General features: G+C 55.6%; 2 protein-coding genes across 5 annotated transcripts in view; one reads left to right on the top strand and one right to left on the bottom strand.

Moving 5' to 3' along the window:
* Nucleotides 1–1,686: 1,686 nt before the first annotated feature.
* SBK2 (SH3 domain binding kinase family member 2) lies at nt 1,687–10,522 on the top strand. Its single transcript, XM_034946557.3, has 4 exons — nt 1,687–1,779; nt 2,878–3,132; nt 7,809–8,011; nt 8,946–10,522. The coding sequence occupies exons 2-4, from the start codon at nt 2,880–2,882 to the stop codon at nt 9,534–9,536; spliced, it is 1,047 nt and encodes a 348-aa protein (XP_034802448.1). The 5' UTR covers nt 1,687–1,779; nt 2,878–2,879; the 3' UTR covers nt 9,537–10,522.
* Nucleotides 10,523–19,479: 8,957 nt separating this feature from the next.
* SSC5D (scavenger receptor cysteine rich family member with 5 domains) overlaps nt 19,480–21,906 on the bottom strand; it is a 30,449-nt gene continuing 28,022 nt past the window's right edge. For all 4 annotated transcript variants that reach the window (XM_034946545.3, XM_055104217.2, XM_055104218.2 and 1 more), the window contains one exon: nt 19,480–21,309. In XM_034946545.3, the coding sequence (XP_034802436.3) occupies nt 19,568–21,309 (1,742 nt within the window). In that variant the 3' untranslated portion in view covers nt 19,480–19,567. The remainder of the gene's footprint in view (nt 21,310–21,906) is intronic.

The raw sequence follows: 21,906 nt of genomic DNA, 5'->3' as shown, positions 1-21,906 counted from the left end.
AGTGAGCTGAGATTGGGCCACTGCACTCAGCCTGGGCAACAGAGCAAGACCCTGTCTCAAAAAAATAAAAATAGCACAGGCACAGTGGCTCACCTCTGTAATCCCAGCACTTTGGGAGGCTGAGGCAGGTGGATCACCAGGTCAGGAGATCAAGACCATCCTGGCCAACATGGTGAAACCCTGTCTCTACTAAAACATACAAAAATTAGCCAGGCGTGGTGGCAAATGCCTGTAATTCCAGCTACTCGGGAGGCTGAGGCAAGAGAATCACTCGAACCAGAGAGTTGGAGGTTGCAGTGAGCCGAGATCACGTCACTGCACTCCAGCCTGGGTGACAGAGCGAGATTCCGTCTCAAAAAGCAAAAAAAAAAAAAAAAAAGAAATAAAAAACCCTGAAGGGTGGGTGCAACCATCCCAGAAAAAAACAGGGGTCTGAAGTCCCACTGTGGCCCAAGGCTTGGGGACTTCCTAGTGGGGCTTAATCTCCCTGTGCTTACAGCAGGGAGGCACTCACTGGCCTGTATTCCTGTTGTGTGCTTTCAAACTATTTTTATTGTTATTCCTCTCTTTGGAATCAGGAGCCCTCAGGCCCTCCTCCCTCAGACCCAGGAGTCCAGGTCCTCAACCCCCTCCACCCTCAGGCCCAGGAGTCCGGGTCCTCAACCCCCTCCTCCCTCAGACCCAGGAGTCCAGGTCCTCAACCCCCTCCTCCATCAGGCCCAGGAGTCCAGGTCCTCAACCCCCTCCTCCATCAGGCCCAGGAGTCCGGGTCCCGTGTAGAAAATGAAATCATTTCTGGAACCCACCCCTGCCTTGACCCCACCCAGCTGCCCCATCAATGCCCCATTGACAGGTCAGACACAAGTGCTTGGAGAGGGGTGTCCAGGGGATCAGATGCTGGGGTCTAGTTTGGGGAAAGAATGAGACAATGAGATTCCAGAACGATGCAGTGTGGGATGACCTCAGACTCAGAGGGGCGGGAAGCAGGTGCTGGAGCAACTGGGAAGAGAGGCCTTGAGGGGGTGGGGAGGCCTCAGTTCTGCCGGAAAACTTCAGATGGGTGGGGGAGGCTGAGGCCTGGACTCCTGGGTCTGAGGGAGGAGGGACTGGGGCCTGGACTCCTGGGTCTGAGGGAGGAGGGGCTGGGAGTCTGGACTCCTAGGTCTGAGGGAGGAGGGGCTGGAGACCTGAATTCCTGGGTCTGAGGGAGGAGGGGCTGGAGACCTAGACTCCTGGGTCTGAGGGAGGAGGGGCTGGGGCCTAGACTCCTGGGTCTGAGGGAGGAGGCACTGGGGGACTGGATTCCTGGGTCTGAGGGAGGGAAAGCTGGGGGCCTGGATTCCTGGGTCTGAGGGAAGAAGAGCTGGGGGCCTGGACTCCTGGGTCTGAGGGAGGAGGGGCTGGGGCCTGGACTCCTGGGTCTGAGGGAGGAGGCACTGGGGGACTGGATTCCTGGGTCTGAGGGAGGAGGCGCTGGGGGCCTGGACTCCTGAGTCTGAGGGAGGAGGAGGGGCTGGGGCCTGGACTCCTGGGTCTGAAGGAGGAGGGCTCAACTCTTGGGTCAGGGTATTCACCTGACCACAGCCAGTTCCAGGAGTCATCGCACGATGTCGCTCTGCTCCCAGTGGGGGCAGAAGGGGCGGGCCCAGGGGCGGGGCCTTACGACCCCCAAAGTCGGGGCGGGGTCTTGCTCCTAGGCAGGCCTCTGCTGGCATGGGCCCTAAGTGCCGGGCACTGACCACAGCCGGCGGCCGAAGGGTCAGGAGGGCCTTGGAGGAGGTGAGGTCTGGAGGTCTGAGCCCAGATTGGGAGGTGGGCAAGGTGCCCTGGCCTGAGGTGGGCAGCACCTGAGGGTGACTGTACCAGGTGGCCCGAGTCCTCGGTCCCTCAGGGGAGCCTGGGCTGCACCTGGAGGCTGTAGAGCGGTGGAGGGTGAGGGAAACAGAATCAGGGGGTCCCCAGTTGTGTGAATTGTATGAGGTTCCGGGAGAGAGGTGGGCTGGGGGCCTGGACCCCTGGGTCTGGCGGAGGAGGGGCTGGGGGGCTGGGTCTGAGGGAGGTGGCTGGGCTGTGAAAGTGGGACCCCAGGCCTGTCAGGAGCTTGGGGACTGATCCCAAGTGCTCGGTCCCATGCAGGACCCAGGCGTCCCAGGCCCTCTGCACAGCCCGTCCTCCCAGCCCTGAGCCCAAGAGCACCTGTTTGTTCTCAGGAGACAGAGTCTACTCATCCACCCCCAGGGCCCAAGTCTGTTTGCTTTGGAAACAAGATGGGGGAGTCTCAGTTATCTGGTTCATCTTTCAACCTCAGGGTGGCGGGTGGCGGCCGCGGCACGCAGGGATGTGGGGGCAGGGACATCTGTGACCTGGGGCTTGAACTCACACCAGACTTGTCTCCCCACCTCTCACCAAGAGGGAGACTGAGTCACAATGAGAAGCGCGATGAGCCCCCAGCCCCTCCTCCCTCAGACCCAGGAGTCCTGGCCCCCGGCCCCTCCTCCCTCAGACCCAGGAGTCCAGACCCCCGGCCCCTCCTCCCTCAGACCCAGGAGTCCAGACCCCCGGCCCCTCCTCCCTCAGACCCAGGAGTCCTGGCCCCCGGCCCCTCCTCCCTCAGACCCAGGAGTCCAGACCCCCGGCCCCTCCTCCCTCAGACCCAGGAGTCCAGACCCCCGGCCTCTCCTCCCTCAGACCCAGGAGTCCTGGCCCCCAGCCCCTCCTCCCTCAGACCCAGGAGTCCTGGCCCCCAGCCCCTCCTCCCTCAGACCCAGGAGTCCAGATCCCCGGCCCCTCCTCCCTCAGACCCAGGAGTCCAGCCCCCAGTCCCCTCCTCCCTTGGGCCTGGGACCTGAGCCTGGGCACCCCTCTCTGTTCTCGCAGAGATGCCCGGCAAACAGTCTGAGGCAGGGCCGGCGGAGGCAGGGGCTTCGGAGGACAGCGAGGAGGAGGGTCTGGGCGGCCTGACGTTAGAGGAGCTGCAGCACGGCCAGGAGGCTGCCCGCGCGCTGGAGGACATGATGACGCTGAGTGCTCAGACCCTGGTCCGAGCCGAGGTGGACGAGCTCTACGAGGAAGTGCGTCCCCTGGGCCAGGGTCGCTATGGCCGCGTCCTTCTGGTCACCCATCGTCAGAAAGGTACGAGGCTGTGGGGCCAGAGGTGGCAGGGTTCAGCTGGGGGCGGGGCACGGGCCTGGGGTAGCCCAGGCTGGGAGGCTGGCAGGCCTGAATCAAGTCTTACCTCTGCCCTCCAAAGCTGTGTGTTTTTTGTTTTTTGTTCTTTTGGTTGGTTGGTTGTTTTTGAGACAGTCTGGCTCTGTCGCCCAGGCTGGAGTGCAGTGGCGCAATCTCACTGCAACTTCCACCTCCCAGGTTCAAGTGATCCTCCTGCCTCAGCCTCCCATGTAGCTAGAACTGTAGGCATGCACTACCACACCCAGCTACATTTGTGTGTGTGTGTATTTTTCTTTTTTAGTAGAGATGAGGTTTCGCTCTGTTGGCCAGGGTGGTCTTGTACTCCTGGCCTCCAGTGATCCGCCTGCCTCAGCCTCCCAAATTGCTGGGATTACAGGCATGAGCCACGGTGCCCTGCCAAAAACTGTGTGTTTTGAGGAACTCCCTTGCCCTCTCTGAGTCTCAGCTTCCTCCTTTGAAAAATGTGGGTGATGATTTCTACTTGGAAGAATGGTGGATCCTCTGAGTGAATGTGGATTGCTCTAGTTGCTGGGGGTGTATAATGCTGGGTAAGACAGAGCTCCCAGCTCAGGAGCCTCCTGTGGCAGCTGTAGTGGTCACCATGGGATGATGCAGAGTGAGGCTGTCTGCTAAGCACTTAGCAAGGCCGGCACACAGTGGGTGCGCAGGACAGCTCCCCACTACCCTGGGCCTTTCTGCCAAGCACTGTGTCCTTCCATGAAACGGAAAATAGGGAGGCAACCTGAGGTCAGTCAGTTCAGGGCACGCCTTCTGAGGCCAGCCCTGTGCTGGGGGGGTTGGGCGGGCAGTGGACCCAGAATTGAACCAGAGCCAGTCTCTGCCTTCAAAAATCTCCTAGCATGAATGCAGAAAAAGTGTGCATTCATCTGCTGGGGCTGCCATAACAAAGGCAGGCGCTTCCACAACAGAACTTTTGACTTTTTTCTTTCTTTTTTTTTTTGAAATGGAGTCTCGCTCTGTTGCCCAGGCTGGAGTGCAGTAGCACAATCTCAGCTCACTGCAACCTCCGCTTTCCAAGTTCAAGTGATTCTTGTGCCTCAGCCCCCCGAGTAGCTGGGATTACAGGTGCATGCCACCATGCCCGGCTCATTTTTGTATTTTTAGTAGAGACGGGGTTTCACCATGTTAGCCAGGCTAGTCTTGAACTCCTTATTTCAAGTGATCCTCCTGCCTCAGCCTCCCAAAATGCTGGGATTACAGGTGTGAGCCACTGTGCCTGGCCTTTTTTCTTTTCTTTTCTTTTCTTTTTTTGAGACAGGGTCTCGCTGTTGTCCAGGCTGGAGTGCAGTGGCACAATCATAGCTCACTGCAGCTTTGACCTCCTGGGCTCAAGGGATCCTCCCACCTCAGCTCTGCAAGTAGCTGAGACTACAGGCGCATGCCACCATGCCCGGCTAATTTTTAAATTTTTTTTTAAGATGGGGTCTCACTGTGTTGCCCAGGCTGGTCTCAAACTGGCCTCAAGTGGTCCTCCTGCCTCAGCCTCCCAAAGTGCTGGGATTACAGGTGTGCGCCACCGTGCCTGGCCAACAACAGAGCTCTGTTTCCTCACAGCTTTGGAGGCTGGAAGGCCGAGATCAAGATGTCAGCAGGGTTGGTTCTCCTGAGGCCTCTCTCCTTGGCTTGCATTTGGCCGTCTTCTCCCTGTGTCCTCACATGGTCGTCCCTCTGTGTGTGTCTGTGTCCTGATCTCCTCTTCTTATAAGGACACCAGTCACATTGGATGAGGGCCTGCCCACTCTAGTGACCTCATTTTACCTCTTTAAAGACCCCATCTCCAAATACAGCCACATTCAGCAATGGGGGGGTTAGGACTCCCACATACGAGTTTTGGGGATACACAATTCAGTAATAACACAGAGGGCAATAACACAGCCACACAACAGCACACCTCAGGAAGAGCTGCACAGGCAGAGATCCAGCCCTGGGTGCTCACAAAGCCGGAGGCATGAGCAGTAACAGGCGGGGGATTGCCAATGAGGCCCCTCCATGGCCGTTTCACTGAACCTGTATCTGGAGGCCTCCAGCACACCTGCCCCTGGGCTGCATGATGCTGGGGCCCTGAGCATGTCACTGTCGTTAAGAAGCTCAGGGCACCGTGGGGAGCATAGATGGGCAGGGATCGCCAACACCGGGTGGCGTGGCCATGGCGGCAGTGATCAGGAGCGCTGTGAACACGCGGAAGAGACCCCACTGCATCTGGCTGCGGAGTGGGCGGGGATGGCTGGTGTTTTTGATAAGGAAGGAACTTTTTCTTTTTTTTTTTTGAGACAGAGTCTCACTCTGTCACCCAGGCTGGAGTACAGTGGCACAATCTTGGCTCACTGCAACCTACACCTCCCGGGTTCAAGCAATCCTCCTGCCTCAGCCTCCCGAATAGCTGGGACTACAGGCAAGGCATGCACCACCACACCTGGCTGATTTTTGTATTTTTACTAGAGATGGGATTTCACCATTTTGGCCACGCTGGTCTTGAACTCCTGACCTCAAGTGATCCACCCACCTGGGCCTCCCAAAGTGCTGGGATTACAGGTGTGAGCCACTGCACTTGGCCTTTCTTTTTTTTTTTCTTCTTTTTTTCTTTTTTGAAGATGGAGTCTTGCTCTGTCACCCAGGCTGCAGTGAGTGGAGTGGTACAATCTTGGCTCACTACAACCTCCGCCTCCTGGGTTCAAGCGATTCTCCTGCCTCAGCCTTCCGAGTAGCTGGGATTACAGGCATGTGCAACCACACTGGCTAATTTTTGTATTTTTTAGTAGAGATGGGGTTTCGCCATGTTTGCCAGGCTGATCTCGAACTCCTGACCTCAAGTGATCCGCCCACCTTGGCTTCCCAAAGTGCTGGGATTATAGGCATCAGCCACTGCGCTGGGCCGATAAGGAGAGAATTTATCCCAGTTACACACGGCCTTGTGATGGGGAAGGTTGCACCCTGGCAGCTGATGGCTCAGAAATCAAAAAAACCAAGCCGGGCGTGGTGGCTCACACCTGTAATCCCAGCACTTTGGGAGGCCAAGGCAGGAGGATTGCTTAGAGCCTAGGAGTTTGAGACCAGCCTGGGCAACATAGCGAGACTGTCTCTACAAATTTTTTTTTAAAAACTTAGCCAGTTAGCAGGAATTTCTGGTGTCAGGGGAAAAAAAATCAGCTTGGTGTGCAATTAGCCCCGTGGTGGTGCACAACTGTAGTCCCAGCTACTCAGGGAGCTTGGACAGGAGAATCGCTTGAGCCTGGGAGGCGGAGGTTGCAGTGAGCCATGATTGTGCTGCCGCACTCCAGCCTGGATGACAGAGAAAGACCCTGTCTTTAAAAAAAAAAAAAAAAAAAAAAAAGGGCGGGTGTAGTGGCTCACACCTGTAATCCCAATGCTTCAGGAGGCTGAGGTGGGTCATCACCTGAGGCCAGGAGTTCAAGACTAGCCTGACCAACATGGTGAAACCTCATCTGTACTAAAAATACAAAAATTAGCTGGGTATGGTGGCAGGTGCCCGTAATCCCAGCTACTCGGGAGGTTGAGGCAGGAGAATCGCTTGAACCCGGGAGGCAGAGGTTGCAGTGAGCCGAGATGATGCCACTGCACTCCAGTCTGGACAACAAGTGTGAAACTGCATCTCAAAAAAAAAAAAAAAAAAAAAAAAAAAAAAAAAGGAAGACATCAGAAGTTCCTTCAGGGAGTTTAGCTTCTAGGAAGTCATTTCCACACGTGACAAAATCCACAATTCCTAATTGGCTTTCTTACCCAGTGTGGGTTACCTTTTCCCCAGGTGTCTCAAAAATACCTTTTTGCCTCAAACACGAGTTTGCTGTCATGAGAAGCCAAACGAGGTCATTGGAGAAATTTCATGGTATCCCTCCATCTCCATGGCTATAGGCTTGTAAGAAAGCAAGGTAGAAATTCACCACGTACTGTTATTATTTTATTTAATTTTTTACAGATGCCACCATGCCCAGCTAATTATTTTTTTAATTTTTTTTTTTCACTCTGTCCCCCAGGCTGGAGTGCAGTGGCGCAATCTCGGCTCACTGCAACCTCTGCCTCCTGGGTTCAAGCAATTCTCCTGCCTCAGCCGGCCAAGTGGCTGGGATTACACGCATGCGCCACCACACCCAACTAGATTTTTATGTTTTTAGTAGAGAAGAGGTTTCACCATATTGACCAGGCTGGTCTCGAACTCCTGACATCAAGCAATCCACCCGCCTTGGTCTCCCAAAGTACTGGGATTACAGGCGTGAGCCACAGTGCCCGGCCTTTTTAAAACTTTTTTTAGAGGTAGGGTCTCACTGTGTTGTCCGAGCTGGTCTCAAACTCCTGGCCTCAACGGATCCTCCTGCCTCGGTCTCCGAAAGCACTGGGATCGCAGGCCTGAGCCCCCAGCTGGTCCCCAGCGTGCTATAACTATTGGTACCGCTGGTGATGCTTGGGTGGCCATGCTGTTAGGATGGGCTCGGGAGGGAGGTGGGAGTTGGAGGAGGTGGAGATGGTCTATGGGAAAGAGTCCAAGCTGAGGGGCCATCGGGGGGACCACAGGGGAACACAGCAGCTGGCCCAGGTGGCCCTTGGCTGCTGCACGCCTCCCATACCTGTCCCTGCTTCCCCAGGCACACCCCTGGCACTGAAGCAGCTCCCGAAACCCCGCACGTCCCTCCGTGGCTTCCTGTACGAGTTCTGTGTGGGGCTCTCGCTGGGCGCGCACTCAGCCATCGTGACGGCCTACGGCATTGGCATCGAGTCGGCACACTCCTACAGCTTCCTGACGGAGCCCGTCCTGCACGGGGACCTCATGGCCTTCATCCAGCCCAAGGTGCGTAGGCAGACCCCAAGCCGCCTCCGAGTGCCTCAGCGGCCTCCCAGGAACGTCCTGAGCAGCCTGGGCCGCAGGAGCCACAGCCACTGCGTTGGGCCTCCCTGGGCCTCCCCTACCCCCCGGAGGCCCCTCGTGGGGCCCACAGGACTCGTGGAGTTGTTAGGCCTCTTTGGAGTTCATAGACATCACAGAACTCACGCAATACACCATGGAGACTCACCACCAGGCAGCCCCAGGTCACACTGGACCCCAATCAAGTCACAGGCCCTACAGGGTCACCCTAGGCCCCGCTTAACCTACAGGTCCTACAGGGTCACCCCAGACCCCACTAAACCCGCAGGCCTCACAGGTCACACTAGGCCTCACAGGGTCACCCCAGGCCCCACTAAACCCACAGGCCTCACAGGTCACACTAGGTCTCACAGGGTCACACTAGGCCACACTAAACCCACAGGCCTCACAGGTCACACTAGGCCACACTAAACCCACAGGCCTCACAGGTCACACTAGGCCACACTAAACCCACAGGCCTCACAGGTCACACTAGGCCTTACAGGGTCACCCTAGGCCCCACTAAACCCACAGGCCCCATAGGGTCACACTAGGCCTCACAGGGTCACCCTAGGCCACACTAAACCCGCAGGCCTCACAGGTCACCCTAGGCCCCTAAACCCACAGGCCTCACAGGTCACACTAGGCCACACTAAACCCACAGGCCCCATAGGGTCACACTAGGCCTTATGGTGTCACCCTAGGCCTCCTAAACCCACAGGCCTCACAGGTCACACTAGGCCTCACAGGGCCAACTATTCACCGTCTTCCTTACCGGCCTCAGTGTCCTGGGCCTGCTTCCCGGGCGGAGGAGAGGCCCCGCGGTCTCGGTTGCCTTCCGTGGCCCCGGGGCACTGGGCCCTGACCCCTCTCCCCGCAGGTGGGCCTCCCGCAGCCCGCGGTGCACCGCTGCGCCGCCCAGCTGGCCTCCGCCCTGGAGTACATCCACGCCCGCGGCCTGGTGTACCGGGACCTGAAGCCGGAGAACGTCCTGGTGTGCGACCCGGACTGCCGGCGCTTCAAGCTGACCGACTTCGGCCACACGAGGCCCCGCGGGACGCTGCTGCGCCTGGCCGGGCCGCCCATCCCCTACACGGCCCCCGAGCTCTGCGCGCCCCCGCCGCTCCCCGAGGGCCTGCCCATTCAGCCCGCCCTGGACGCCTGGGCGCTGGGCGTCCTGCTCTTCTGCCTCCTCACCGGCTACTTCCCCTGGGACCGGCCCCTGGCCGAGGCCGACCCCTTCTACGAGGACTTCCTCATCTGGCAGGCGTCGGGCCAGCCCCGGGACCGCCCTCAGCCCTGGTTCGGCCTGGCCCCCGCGGCCGACGCGCTTCTGTGGGGGCTGCTGGACCCTCACCCCCGAAGGAGGAGCGCTGTGATCTCCATCAGGGAGCACCTGGGGCGCCCCTGGAGGCGGCGGGAGGGCGAGGCTGAGGCAGTGGGAGCGGCGGAAGAGGAGGCTGGGCAGTGAGGAGGCCCCGGGGGATGCAGAAAGGGAAGCCGCCCCACCCGAGGCCTCCAAGGCCGACGGCTTTTGGTTTCTCCTCAGTGTGTTTACATCCATGGGGCTTGGGATTCCCCTCTGCGTCCTCCTCCTCTCTCCTCTCTGCAGGCTGCATTCCTCCCTTGGTCCATGAGGGCCTCAGACCTCTGCATGTCCCTCCATACCTGCCGCCACCTTCCCCAGGGTCTCAGACCTCCGCGTGGCTCTCGGGAGCTGCCGCCACCTTCCCCAGGGCCTCTGCACTTGCTCTTTGCTCAGGACACTTTAGGCTCATCCCCTCACCCCCTGCATTTTTATTTTTTTTTGAGACAGGGTCTCGCTCTGTCTCCCAGGCTGGAGTGCAGTGGTGCTATCTCTGCTCGCTGCAGTCTCAAAATCCACAGCTCAAGCCATCTTCCTGCCTCAGTCTCCTGAGTAGCTGGGACTACAGGCATGCGCCACCACGCTAGGCTAATTTTTAACTTTTTAAAGAGATGGTTGGGGGCGGGTCTTGCTATGTTGCTCAGGCTAGTCTCAAATTCCTGGCCTCGAGCGAGTCTCCCACCTCGGCCTCCCGCAGTGCTGGGATTACAGCTGCGCGTTGTAAATGCTTACTGTCTGCCTCCTCATCCCCTCACTCTACTGTTGCTCTAGGACGTGTATCCTCTTCTACCTGCATGGCTTATTTTTTTGTGGTTATTTTGTGAGCTCCTGGAGTCGGGGGTCTTTGCCGCCTTCCGTCTGCTGACAGACCCCATGTACTCAGCGATGGCCTGCAGCAGGGGTCAGGAAATGTCTGTTAAATAAATTAGCCTGTCTGGTGTGGCGCAGCCTCCCCTCCGTCCCTGTCCTCCCGCCGTCCTCTCTCCTTCTCTCCGGCCGGGTCTCCCTCCCACCTGGCACCACCCTCTCTGTGATGTGTTTTGCCTTCTCTCGCCCCAGCCACTCTGCAAATAAACTCCATCTGGCACTCAGATCCCAGTGCTGCTGCGAGTCTGTCTGCTCGGGAACGAGAAGGGGAGTGTGCATCAGAGGACGTGTGGAGGAGGGAGGGGGGTGCAGAGGTAGAGAGACAGAGACACAGAGAAACAGAGAGCAGGGAGAGATGGAGAGAGACAGAGACACACACACAGAGAAACAGAGACGGGGGAGAGAAAAAGAAGGAGAGATGCAGATAGAGAAACAGACACACAGAAAAAGAAACAGGTGGAGGAAGAGAGAGAGAGAGACAGACACATACAGAGATAGAGAGAAAGAGAAACAGAGACAGAGACAGAGAGAGAAACAGAGATGGAGAGAGACAAACACAGGAAGAGAGACACAGACAGAGAAAAGAGACAGAGAGGAAGGGAGAGAGAGAGACAGAGGGGTGAGGATGAGCTGCCTGAGCCTCCCTGCTGTCCTGCAGGGGGTCCTGATGGCAGAGCTGTGGGCAGGAGGGAGTGAGCCACCTGCTTCTAAGAATCCCTTTCCTTTACCAAACCAAAGTTTGTGTGCTAACAATGGAATGAAAGATATGGTCCTCAAAGCTTCCATCAAGGAACTCTATATGCATGTGTGCATGAGTGTGTGTGAGTGTGCATGTGAGTGTATGCGTGTGCATATGAGTGTGAGTGTCCACATGTGTGCAAGTGTGAATGTCGTGAGCATGAGTATGTGTGCACCAGTGAGTGTGCACGTGTGTGTGTGAGTGTGAGTGTGCATGCATGCGAGTGTGCGTATTGTGCAAGTGTGAATGTGTGTGCAATTGTGAGCGTGCGCATGTGTGTGCAAATGTGTGCAAGTGTGTCGTGTGAGCATGAGTATGTGTGCCAGTGTGAGTGTGCATGTGTGTCCATGAGTGTGCATGCGTGTGTGCGTGAGTGTGCACATGTGTGTAAGTGTGGATGTGTGTGCAAGTGTGTATGTGCGTGCGTGAGTACAAGTGTGCACATATGTGCAAGTGTGAATGTCCTGTGTGCATGAGTGTGTGTGTGCGATTGAGTGCATATGCATGTGAGTACAAGTGTGCACATGTGTGCAAGTGTGAATGTCATACGTGACCATGAGTGTGTGCCAGTGAATGTTCATGTGTGTCCACGAGTATGTGTGTGCATGTGTGCGCAAGTGTAAATGTGTGTGCATGTATGTGTGCACATGTGTGCACATGTAAATTCGTGGGTGAGCATGAGTGTGTACGCCAGTGTGAGTGTGCATGTGAGAGCATGTGTGTGCACGTGTGTGAGTGCATATGCATGGAAAGGAGGGAGGATGGCGTTGTGTCTCACTGCACGTGGATGACAATACAGCTTTGTGCCTGTTGTGTCTGCATGAGCATCCGAGCTTGTGTGTGCTGACGTACTTGTGTGTATGGGGAGTGAATGTGACTCGCTATGTGTGGACATCGGATCCGTGTGTGTGCGCGCATATGCCTGTCAATGTGTAGCCAGGGTGGGAAGGTCACGCAGGCGCCGCCGGCGGGCGCCGCCTGCGCCCTCTCTCCTTCGCACCTTCCTCCTCTCTCCCCCGCCCCTGCTTGGCAGCTGCCCTGTTTGCAAACACTGTCTCTTCCTCTCCGCGCCCTCCTTGGCCTCAGGCCCAGAGCAAGGCTACAACTCGGAGCTGGATCGTGTGTCCCGCACTCCCTGGCCCCTGCATACCCCTCAGGGCGCCTGCTGTGGCCACCGAGGTGTTGCCTGGAGCGGGGCTGACAGCAGGTGTGCTCCTGTGGAGTGACCCCAAGGAGCCTTCGAATCCAGGTTCAAGCCATAGCGTTGGGGCCTCTGACCTGGACAATCCGGGTGAGCTTCCTGGAGTAGGGATCATTGGGGAGAAGAGGGGAGTCAACAACGCGGGGCGTGGGGGGTGGGGGTGGAATACATCAAGACTTCCTGCCCCTTTATCTGTGAATCTGAAATAGCCTGAGCTGTTAGGCCAAGAATGTGTCCCAAAAAGCTGGAGGTGGCTCGATGCGGCATGCTGGGTGGGAGTGGAGACTGGGCAGGGGGCAGGGGGGCACGAGGTGTTGATTGCTGGTGGCAGCTGAGGATTATCTGGAAGGTGATAATGACCAGCCTGTCATGGGTGAAGCACAGGGGAGGACATAAACTTCCCAGGAATGGCCTGACCCCGGCAGGCAGGCAGGGACGACACTAATTAAGTAATGCTTAGTGCTGGCCGGAGGCTGAACCCCAACCAGGGATCTCAGAGGCCACGTCTGCTCCCCGACCTGTCCCCAAGATGGTGGCGGGGGTCCCTGGGCTCTGCCCATCTCACGCACGGGGCAGCCAGGTTCCCGCCGCGCCCACACACCGGGCCGGGGGGCAAAGCCTGGAGTCGAACCCGGCTGGGCTCCCACACATGGTCCCTGCTGTTAACCTGCAGGGATGTCCTGCCGTGCTCAGCGGGAGGAGGGGCTTGGGGGCACGGGGGTGTGGGTGAGTAGGCGGGTGGGGGTGAGGGTGTGTGTGCGGGTGATTGTGAGTGTGTGAGCATGAGGGAGTAAGCTTGTGAGCGTGAGCGAGCTGTATGTGTGGGGGTGAACATAAACGTTTCAGATTGAGTACAGGTGTAGATGTGAGTGTAAGGATGAGTGTGAGACTGTGAGACTATGTGTGAGAGATCAAGACACTGTATGAGAAAGCATGCACGTGTGTGAAAGAATATAAAAGCATGGGCGGGCGCGGTGGCTCACGCCTTGAATCCCAGCACTTTGGGAGGCTGAGGTGGGAAGATCACTTGAGGCCAGGAGTTTGAGACTAGCCTGGGCAACTAGTTGATTGAGAGTTTGTATTATCTTTTTTTCTTCTTTCTTTCTTTCTTGTTTTGTTTTGTTTTTGTTTTTTGTTTGTTTGTTTTTTGAGACAGAGTTTTGTTTTCGTCACCCCGGCTGGAGTGCAGTGGCACGATCTCGGCTCACTTCAACCTCTGCCTCCCGGGTTCAAGTGATTCTCCTGCCTCAGCCTCCAGAGTAACTGGGACTACAGGCGCCCGCTACCACACCTGGCTAATTTTTGCATTTTTAGTAGAGACAGGGTTTCACCATGTTGGCCAGGCTGGTCTCAAACTCCTGACGTCAAGTGATCCTCCTTCCTCGGCCTCCCAAAGTGCTGGTATTACAGGTGTGAGCCACCGTACCTGGCCTTAGTAATTTTGCTTTCAAGTATCATTATTTAAGAAATACATTTTGTAAGGCTATAGCTGTCATATATAGTGATTCCTCTGATGGACCTGGACAAAGTCAATTGAAAACCTCCTGGAAAGGATTCACCATTCTAGATGTCATTAAGGACATTCGTGACTCAGAGAAGGAAGTCAACATGTCAACATTAACAGGAGTTTGGAAGAAGTTGATTTCAACCCTTATGGATGACTTTGAGGGGTTCAAGACTTCAGTGGAGGAAGTCACCGCGGATGTGGTACAAATAGCAATGAAACTAGAATTAGAAGCGGAGCCTGAAGATGTGATTAAATAGCTGCCATCTCATGATAACACTTGAACAGACGAGTTGCTTCTTACGAATGAGCACCAAAAAAAGTGGTTTCTTGAGATGGAAAGTACTTCTGGTGAAGATACCGTGAATGTTGTTGAAACGACAATAAATGATTTAGAATGTTAATAAACTTAGTTAATAAAGTAGCAGCCGGGTTGGAGAAGATTAACTCAATTTTTAAAAATTTTTTAGAGTCAGGGTCTCGCTGTCCCCCAGGCTGGAGTGCAGTGGCACAATCATAGCTCACTGCTGCCTCCATCTCCTGGGCTAAGTGATCCTTCCATCTCAGCTTCCCAAGTAGGTGGGACTACAGGTGCACACCACCACACCTGGTTAATTTTCTTTTTTTTTGTTAGACGAAGTCTCGTTCTGTCACCCAGGCTGGAGTGCAGTGGTGTGATGTTGGCTCACTGCGAGCTCCACCTTCCGGGTTCACGCCATTCTCCTGCCTCAGCCTCCCGAGTAGCTGGGACTACAGACACCCGCCACCACGCCTGACTAATTTTGTTGTATTTTTAGTAGAGACGGGGTTTCACCGTGTTAACCAGGATGGTCTCGATCTCCTGACCTCGTGATCCGCCCGCCTCGGCCTCCCAAAGTGCTGGGATTACAGGCGTGAGCCACCGCACCCGGCCGGCTAATTTTTATTTTCTTTGTACAGACAGGGTCTTTCTATGTTGCCCAGACTGGTCTCAAACTCCTGGGCTCAAGTAATCCTCCTGCCTCAGCCTCCCAAAGTGCTGGGATTACAGGCGTGAGCCACTATGCCCGACCTTACTCCAATTTTGAAAGAAATTTTTACTGTGGAGTAAACACTATCAAATAGCATTGCATGCTACAGAGAAATCTTTCATGAAAGAAAAGAGTCAATTGATGCAGCAAACTTCATTACTGTCTTATTTTAAGACATTGCCACAGTCTCCCCAGGCTTCAGTAACCATCACCCTGATCAGTCAGCAGCCATCAACGTCGAGGCAAGATCCTCCACCAGCAAAACGACTATCACTTGCTGAAGACTCCGGTGGTCATCAGCATGTTTAGCAATAAAGTATTTTTAATTAAAGTATGTAATTAAATACCTTTTTCTTTTCTAGATAGAGTCTCGCCCTGTCACACAGGCTGGAGTGCAATGGCATGAGCTCGGCTCACTGCAACCTCTGCCTCCTGGGTTCAAGCGATTCTCCTGCCTCAGCCTCCCAAGTATCTGGGATTACAGGCACGTGCCACCATGCCCAGATTAAATACTTTTTTTTAGACATGATGCTATTGTACACTGAATAGTCTACCATATGGGCTGGGGCGGTGGCTTATGCCTGTAATCCCAGGACCTTGGGAAGCCGAGGCAGGCAGATCACCTGAGGTGGGGAATTTGAGACCAGCCTAGCCAACATGGTGAAACCCCATCTCTACAAAATACAAAAATTAGCCGGGTGTGGTGGTGTGCATCTGTAGTCCCAGCTACTCAGGAGGCTGAGGTGGGAGGATCGCTTGAGCCCAGGAGGTCAAGCCTGCAGTCAGCTGTGATTATACCACTGCACTCCAGGCTGGGCAACATAGTGAGACCCTGTCCCAAAAACAAAAGAAAAGAAAAGAAGAAGGCCAGGCGTGGTGGCTCACACCTGTAATCCCAGCACTTTGGGAGGTGGAGGTGGGTGGATCATTTGAGGTCAGGAGTTCAAGATCAGCCTGGTCAACATGGTGAAACCCCGTCTCTACTAAAAAAATACAAAAAATTAGCCGGGCGTGGTGGCAGGCACCTGTAGTCCCTGCTACTCCGGAGGCTGAGGCAGGAGAATGGCGTGAACCCGGGAGGCGGAGCTTGCAGTGAGCCGAGATCGCGCCACTGCACTCCAGCCTGGGCAACAGAGCGAGACTCCATCTCAAAAAAAAGAAAAAAAAACAAAAACAAAAATTAGCCGGGCATGGTGGTGTACGCCTGTAATCCCAGCTACTCGGGAGGCTGAGGCAGGAGAATCACTTGAACCTGGGAGGGGGAGGTTGTAGTGAGCTGAGATCGCACCACTGCACTGCAGCCTGGGCGACAGAGCCAGACTTTGTCTCAAAAAAAAAAAAGAAAAAAAAAGGCAGAATTTGCTTTGGTGGCTCTAGGCAGAGCATGAGATTCCGTGTTTGTAAACAGCTTCCACATGAGGCCAATGCTGCAGGCCCGTGGGTCATATTTTGAGATGCAAGGAATGTGAGATGACTTTAGAGTATGGATCCAGCATCGGGCCCAGCTCTCACTCACGCAAACCGCTTACCTGCTGCGTTCTTCGGGGCCTCCTGTGTCAGCGCTCATAGGAGATCACATCCATTGCCCAGGGAAAATCAAAGATACGTGTCTTCCTTCGTACCCCTTATCTGATGAAGGAAGTCCTCTCTGCTCCAACTTTGTTCTGTGTGTGTGTACCATAATGGCTGTTGAATTTCATCAAATATTTTTTTCTGCGTCAATTGAGCTTGCTGGGCCTATGCAGCTACTGTTTTGGGCTAGTTGCAAGCTGGCAGGCAGAGGATCGAGCTCAGCTGTCCCGTGGGAGGTGTCCAGAGCCAGGGCCAGCACTGGGCGGGGGCTGGCCACCCATTCTGGCCGTGGGCCCTGGGGCCAGATGTTTGGGCTTAACTGCCTGGCCAAGCAGGGATAGAGTGACTGGGTAATTAAGCACTCCCTTCTACAGAGCTGGCAGAAGGTGGCAGGGGGCGGAGGGGCCTAAGGCCAGAGTGCCCAACAGCACCCCCCTCCACCTCTGGCCTGCAGAGAGGGGCCGGGAGCCCGAACCCCAGGCTGGGCCCTCTGTTACTTTTGGTGGGGGGTGACCCAGAGCCAGCGTTCATCTGCTCCCACCTGGACCTGGAAAAGGAGCCGTTTTCTTCCATGTTGGGGTGCTGCCCTGTGACCCCCCATCTCCCCAGGGCAGAAGCTCTCCCCTCAGCCTCTCCAGGGAACCAGTCAGCAAGTTATTTAAGTCTCAGGGCTTAATGAGATCTGGGGAACAGAATTCTCAGCATGCTCGTTCGCCCGCTGGCAGGAGCAGACCGTCCATCTATCAGGACCCCCAGACGTTATCCGCACTCCGCCACCCCCCCGCCCAAGTAACTGGACCCTGTTGGCCTTTGCAGGACTGCGGGGGCGCCAGCCTTCATCACCTTCCACGACCTCTAAGCCGAGAGAGGAGGAGGAGGAGGAAATGGTTTCCTGCCTGAGGCTGCAGGACCCAGAATCAGAGTAATGGGGTCTTCCGAGACGGCCCCCAATTTACAAACCAGCAAGCTGAGGCACAGAGATGGGAAGGAGCCCACCCACGGTCGCTTGGAGTGGGGCAGTCATGGAATCCCCAATCTGGAAACGCAGGCCATGGTCAAAGCACGGAAATTCACATCACAGTATTCAGGGTTTGAGTCCCTGGCTCTGCTGTGTGCCCTTTGGCAACGGGCCTGCCCTATCTGAGCCTCAGAGTCCTTTCTGAAACGGGGATCAAAGTTTCTCCCTCAAAGGGCTGTGGTGAGGACTGGATGTACGTGGATTAACAGTCCATGCAGCGTTAGCACAGAAAAGTACAGGCAGGCGTGGTCGCAAGCACTGTCATTAACTGAGCACATCCTACATGCCACGGTGTCCTTATCTGCACTGCCACATTTAATCCTCACAACCCCATGAGGCAGGTGCTATTGCTCTACCCATTTTACAGGTGAAAAAACTGAGGCTCAGAGAAGGGAGGGAAACTGCCAGAGTTCCACAGCCGGGACATGGTTAATCCAGGACTTGAACCCAGGTCAGTCTGACACAGCCGTGGAATATTTTCTTTCTTTCTTTCTTTTTTAATAAAGATGGGGGTCTCACTATATTTCTGGTCTGGAACTCCAGGCCTCAAGCCATCCTCCCATCTCGGCCTCCCAAAGTGCTGGGATTACAGACATGAGCCACTATGGCCAGCCAAAATATTATTTTAAGAGCAAGGGCCCTGAGTGCCAAGCATGGCCCACCACGTGTTCCCTGAGTGATCTGGGGTGCACGACCAAACCTCTCTGTGCCTCGAAGCCCAGATCTGCAGAATGGGGATAAATACAATAATTGCTCTCACATGACGGGCGCTTATCAAGAGCCATCATAAGCACTCTCCTAGGTATTAACTTATTCAATCATTATAGCAACCCCATGAGGTATGTGTACTATTATTATCCCTGTTTTAAAGTTGGAGAAGCTCAGACCCAGAGGTTAAGTAACTGGCTTATGTTTACTCCCAGCAAGGACTCAAACTCAGGAATCCAGGCTGCAAAGCTCACCTCCTCATCTGCTGAGCTGTGGTAACACTACCTTCCTCAGCAGGCACTCGTTAAGACAAAATGACATCATCATCCATGCAAAGCTCTTAAAACAGAGCCTGACACATAGGAAGCGCCCAACAAATATTAGTCATGATGATGACAATGATGATGCACTCTTTCATTCAAAAGATATTTATTACTGAGTGTGTACTCTGCATCAGCTTCTGTCCTAGAAACTGGGCTTACATCCATGAACAAGGCCGTTTTTGCTCACACGAAGCTTCATCATTGTCACGACCATCACCATGATCGTCACCACCAAGATCATCTTTACCACCATAATCACCAACATCATCACCATCACCATCACCATCATTACCATCATTGCCTCATCACCAAGACTGTTCCTTCACAGTCATCACCACCATGATCACCTTTCACACCATCATTATCACCTCCACTACCACCATCACCGTCACCATCAATGTGACCATCATCACCATGATCACCACCGGCACCACCATCATCATCATCATTACCATCATTCCCTCATCACCATGACCACTCCCTCATGACCAGCACCACCATCATCACCATCACCACCACCACCATCATCGTGATGGTCACTGCCTCATCACCATGACCATTCCCTCATGATCATCACTATCACCATCACCATCATTTCACCATCTTCATCATCATCATAATTACCACCATCACCACCACCACTATCATCATGATGGTCATTGCCTCATCACCATGACCATTCCCTCATGACCAGGACCATCATCATCATCATGATAATCATCATCATCACCACCACCATCATCATCATCATGTCCACCGCCTCATCATCATGACCATTCCCTCATGACCAGGACCATCATCATCATAATCATCATCATCATGTCCACCGCCTCATCACCATGACCATTCCCTCATGATCATCAGCATTATTTCACCATCTTCATCACCACCACCATCTTACCATTATCACCATGATCCTCACCACAGTGATCATCATCCTATCATGATCTCCGTCGCCATCACCGTCATGATCATCACCATCACCACCCTCGTAATCATCTCCACCATCAACACTGCCTGGCATGGCTCCTGGGCTATTCACATATCAAAATCAGTCTTGTGATTCTGTCTTTCTAGGATTCCCCAAAAATACCATTCACACCTTGTTTTTAATTAGATACTTTGGGGTTTTTTTTGTTTGTTTTTGTTTTTTTTGGTTGGGGGTGTCTTAAGCCCCTCAAATCCTGGAGAGGGTCACACGTCTCCCCTCAGGGGTCTTTCTTCTTCCTCTGGGGTAGCGGTGGTTGGTGCAGGCATGCTGGTGGTCCAGGCCATCTCTGCCAGTCTCTTCACGGCCTCACCCAGCTGCCCCAGACCCCGGGCAGCTTCTACCAGCTGCGTCAGCCCCAGCAGCAGGGCTTGGCGCTCCTGCCGCTCCTGTTCCACGACCTGGGTCAGTCTCTGCAGCTGACCACCCACATCCCTCACAGCAGCCACCAGCTCCACCAGGGCAGGTGGCTCACAAGCCATGACCCTTACAGGTGGTGTTGGGGCCACACATGGACCATGGTGGCCTGGGCTCTGACCAGGAGTTGGCCCTAGGGTGAGGGGGTCAAGGGGAGGATGATCCAAGGGGTGGGCTGTGGGGGAAAGGAGGGGGTCAGGGGACACAGTGAGGTCAGAGGCTGAGTGTGGGGTATGGGTGGGTGGAGGGGTTAGGCTGGGGCTCTGGCTTCTGGGTGGCTTGAAGTCCTCAGTGGACAGTGGGTCCATGCTTGTGGCTGTGGAGGACCTGGAGGGGCTGGACTCCAAGGCTGGAGAGGGCTCTAAGGTGGGTATCTGGGATGTGGAGGTGTGAGGGGCAGGTGCTGTGAAGGTCAACTGGGGGTGCAGACTGGGCTTGACTGTTGGTGCTAGAGTGGGAGAGGAGAGTTCTGTCCCCAAGGAGGTTGGAAGGGACATAGTAGTGATGACAGGGGTTGAGGAAGGGTCAGGAGTTGTGGTGGGGTGAGGGGTCGTGGTGGGATCAGGAGTAGTGGTGGGGTAAGGGGTCGTGGTAGGGTCAGGAGTCGTGGTGGGGTGAGGGGTCGTGGTGGGGTGAAGAGTCGTGGTGGGGTGAGGAGTCGTCGTGGGGTGAGGGGTCGTGGTGGGGTGAGGAGTCGTGGTGGGGTGAGGGGTCGTGGTGGGATGAGGGATCGTGGTGGGGTCAGGAGTCATGGTGGGGTGAGGGGTTGTGGTGGGGTGAGGGGTCGTGGTGGGGTCAGGAGTCATGGTGGGGTGAGGGGTCGTGGTGGAATGAGGGATCGTGGTGGGCTGCATGGTGGTGAAGGGTTGAGGGGTCGTGGTGGGGTCAGGAATCATGGTGGAGTGAGTGATGGTGGTGGGTTGAGGGGTCGTGGTGGGGTGAGGGGTGGTAGGGAAGTGAGGGGTCACAGTAGGGTTAGGGGTTGTGATGCGGTCAGGGGCCATGGTGGGATCAGGGGTAGTAGTGGGGTGAGGGCTTGGGGAGGGGTCTGGGGATCTAGAATATTCTGAGACTGTACTGGAGTATGGAGTTGTGTCCAAATCTGGGGTTGTGTCAGATTCTGGGACCTGCTCTGAGGTAGGGGAAAGGCTGGTCACCTCCGACGGTGTAGAAGGGTCAGAGGTCAGCTCTTTGGGCAAGGTGGGTAAGGGCGTGGGTGAGAGCTCCGGGGTCAACGCGGGAACCACACTGGAGTCAGGGGTGGACAAAGCAAAGTCAGGGCTTGTCAAGATGAGGTCGGGGTTCGTCCGGGAGGCCGGGTCTGGGGTGGGTGGTGAAGTGTCCGGAGCGTCAGAGGTCGCCTCGGACGTCAAGGCTGAGTGGGGAGTGAGCTCTGGACTGGAGTCAGAGGTCAGCGCTGGGCCTGGGGGTCCCGGAGAGGCGGAGGGACCAGGGGACGGGGTTGGGGGCGCTGTCCTGGTCGCAGCGGGCCGCGGTGGCCGGCGCTCGGGCCACGGTTTCCTCGGGGAACCTGGAGGAGGAGGAAAGACAGACGGACGGTCTGAGGTCAGCCGGCTCCGCCCACCACGCGTCCCGCCCCGCCCCTCGAGGAGCCGACCAATGGAAAGGCACAGAGCCTCGAGACGTCATGGGTCACCGGCAGACTTCACCCGGCCCTAGGGCACCTCCTCCCTACGTCCTCCGATGGCTCCAGGCGCCACCTGGCGTCCTCCGCTGCGGGAGGATGCGGGGATGCTCCGGACTCGGGGATGCCGAGGGGCACGCGGGTTGCGGGAGCGGGTGCAGGAGGGTGAGGTGAGGGAGGGATGCGTGGGGTGCTGGGGTGCGGGAGGGGGCGGGAGTGCTCAGAAGCGTGCAGCATACGGGAGGATTCTGAGACAGCGGGGGACTGGGAGATGTGGGGAGCCAGGGGAGGCAGGGAGACCAAAGAGGGCTCCGAAGGGTAATGTTAGTAATCAAAATAAATACTTTTATGGATTTTTTTATTTTTTAAGATAAAGTCTGGCTGTGTCGCCCAAGCTGGAGTGCGGTGGCAAGATCATAGCTCACTGTAACCTCGAACTCCTGGGCTCAAGCGTTTTTATGCAATATTTTTAAACAATCAAAA

This window comes from Pan paniscus, chromosome 20 (genome assembly GCF_029289425.2).
Source record: "Pan paniscus chromosome 20, NHGRI_mPanPan1-v2.0_pri, whole genome shotgun sequence".
Lineage (NCBI taxonomy): Eukaryota > Metazoa > Chordata > Mammalia > Primates > Hominidae > Pan > Pan paniscus.
The sequence above is the reverse complement of the archived record's forward strand: the minus strand, read 5'-3'. Positions and strand labels throughout refer to the sequence as shown.

Excerpts from the sequence above, each read along its gene's own strand:
- SBK2 (XM_034946557.3), top strand. The coding sequence starts at position 2,880 with ATGCCCGGCAAACAGTCTGAGGCAGGGCCGGCGGAGGCAGGGGCTTCG. Across the intron at positions 3,133-7,808 it reads GGTCACCCATCGTCAGAAAG|GCACACCCCTGGCACTGAAG; the intron begins GTACGAGGCTGT and ends CTGCTTCCCCAG. Across the intron at positions 8,012-8,945 it reads TGGCCTTCATCCAGCCCAAG|GTGGGCCTCCCGCAGCCCGC; the intron begins GTGCGTAGGCAG and ends CTCTCCCCGCAG.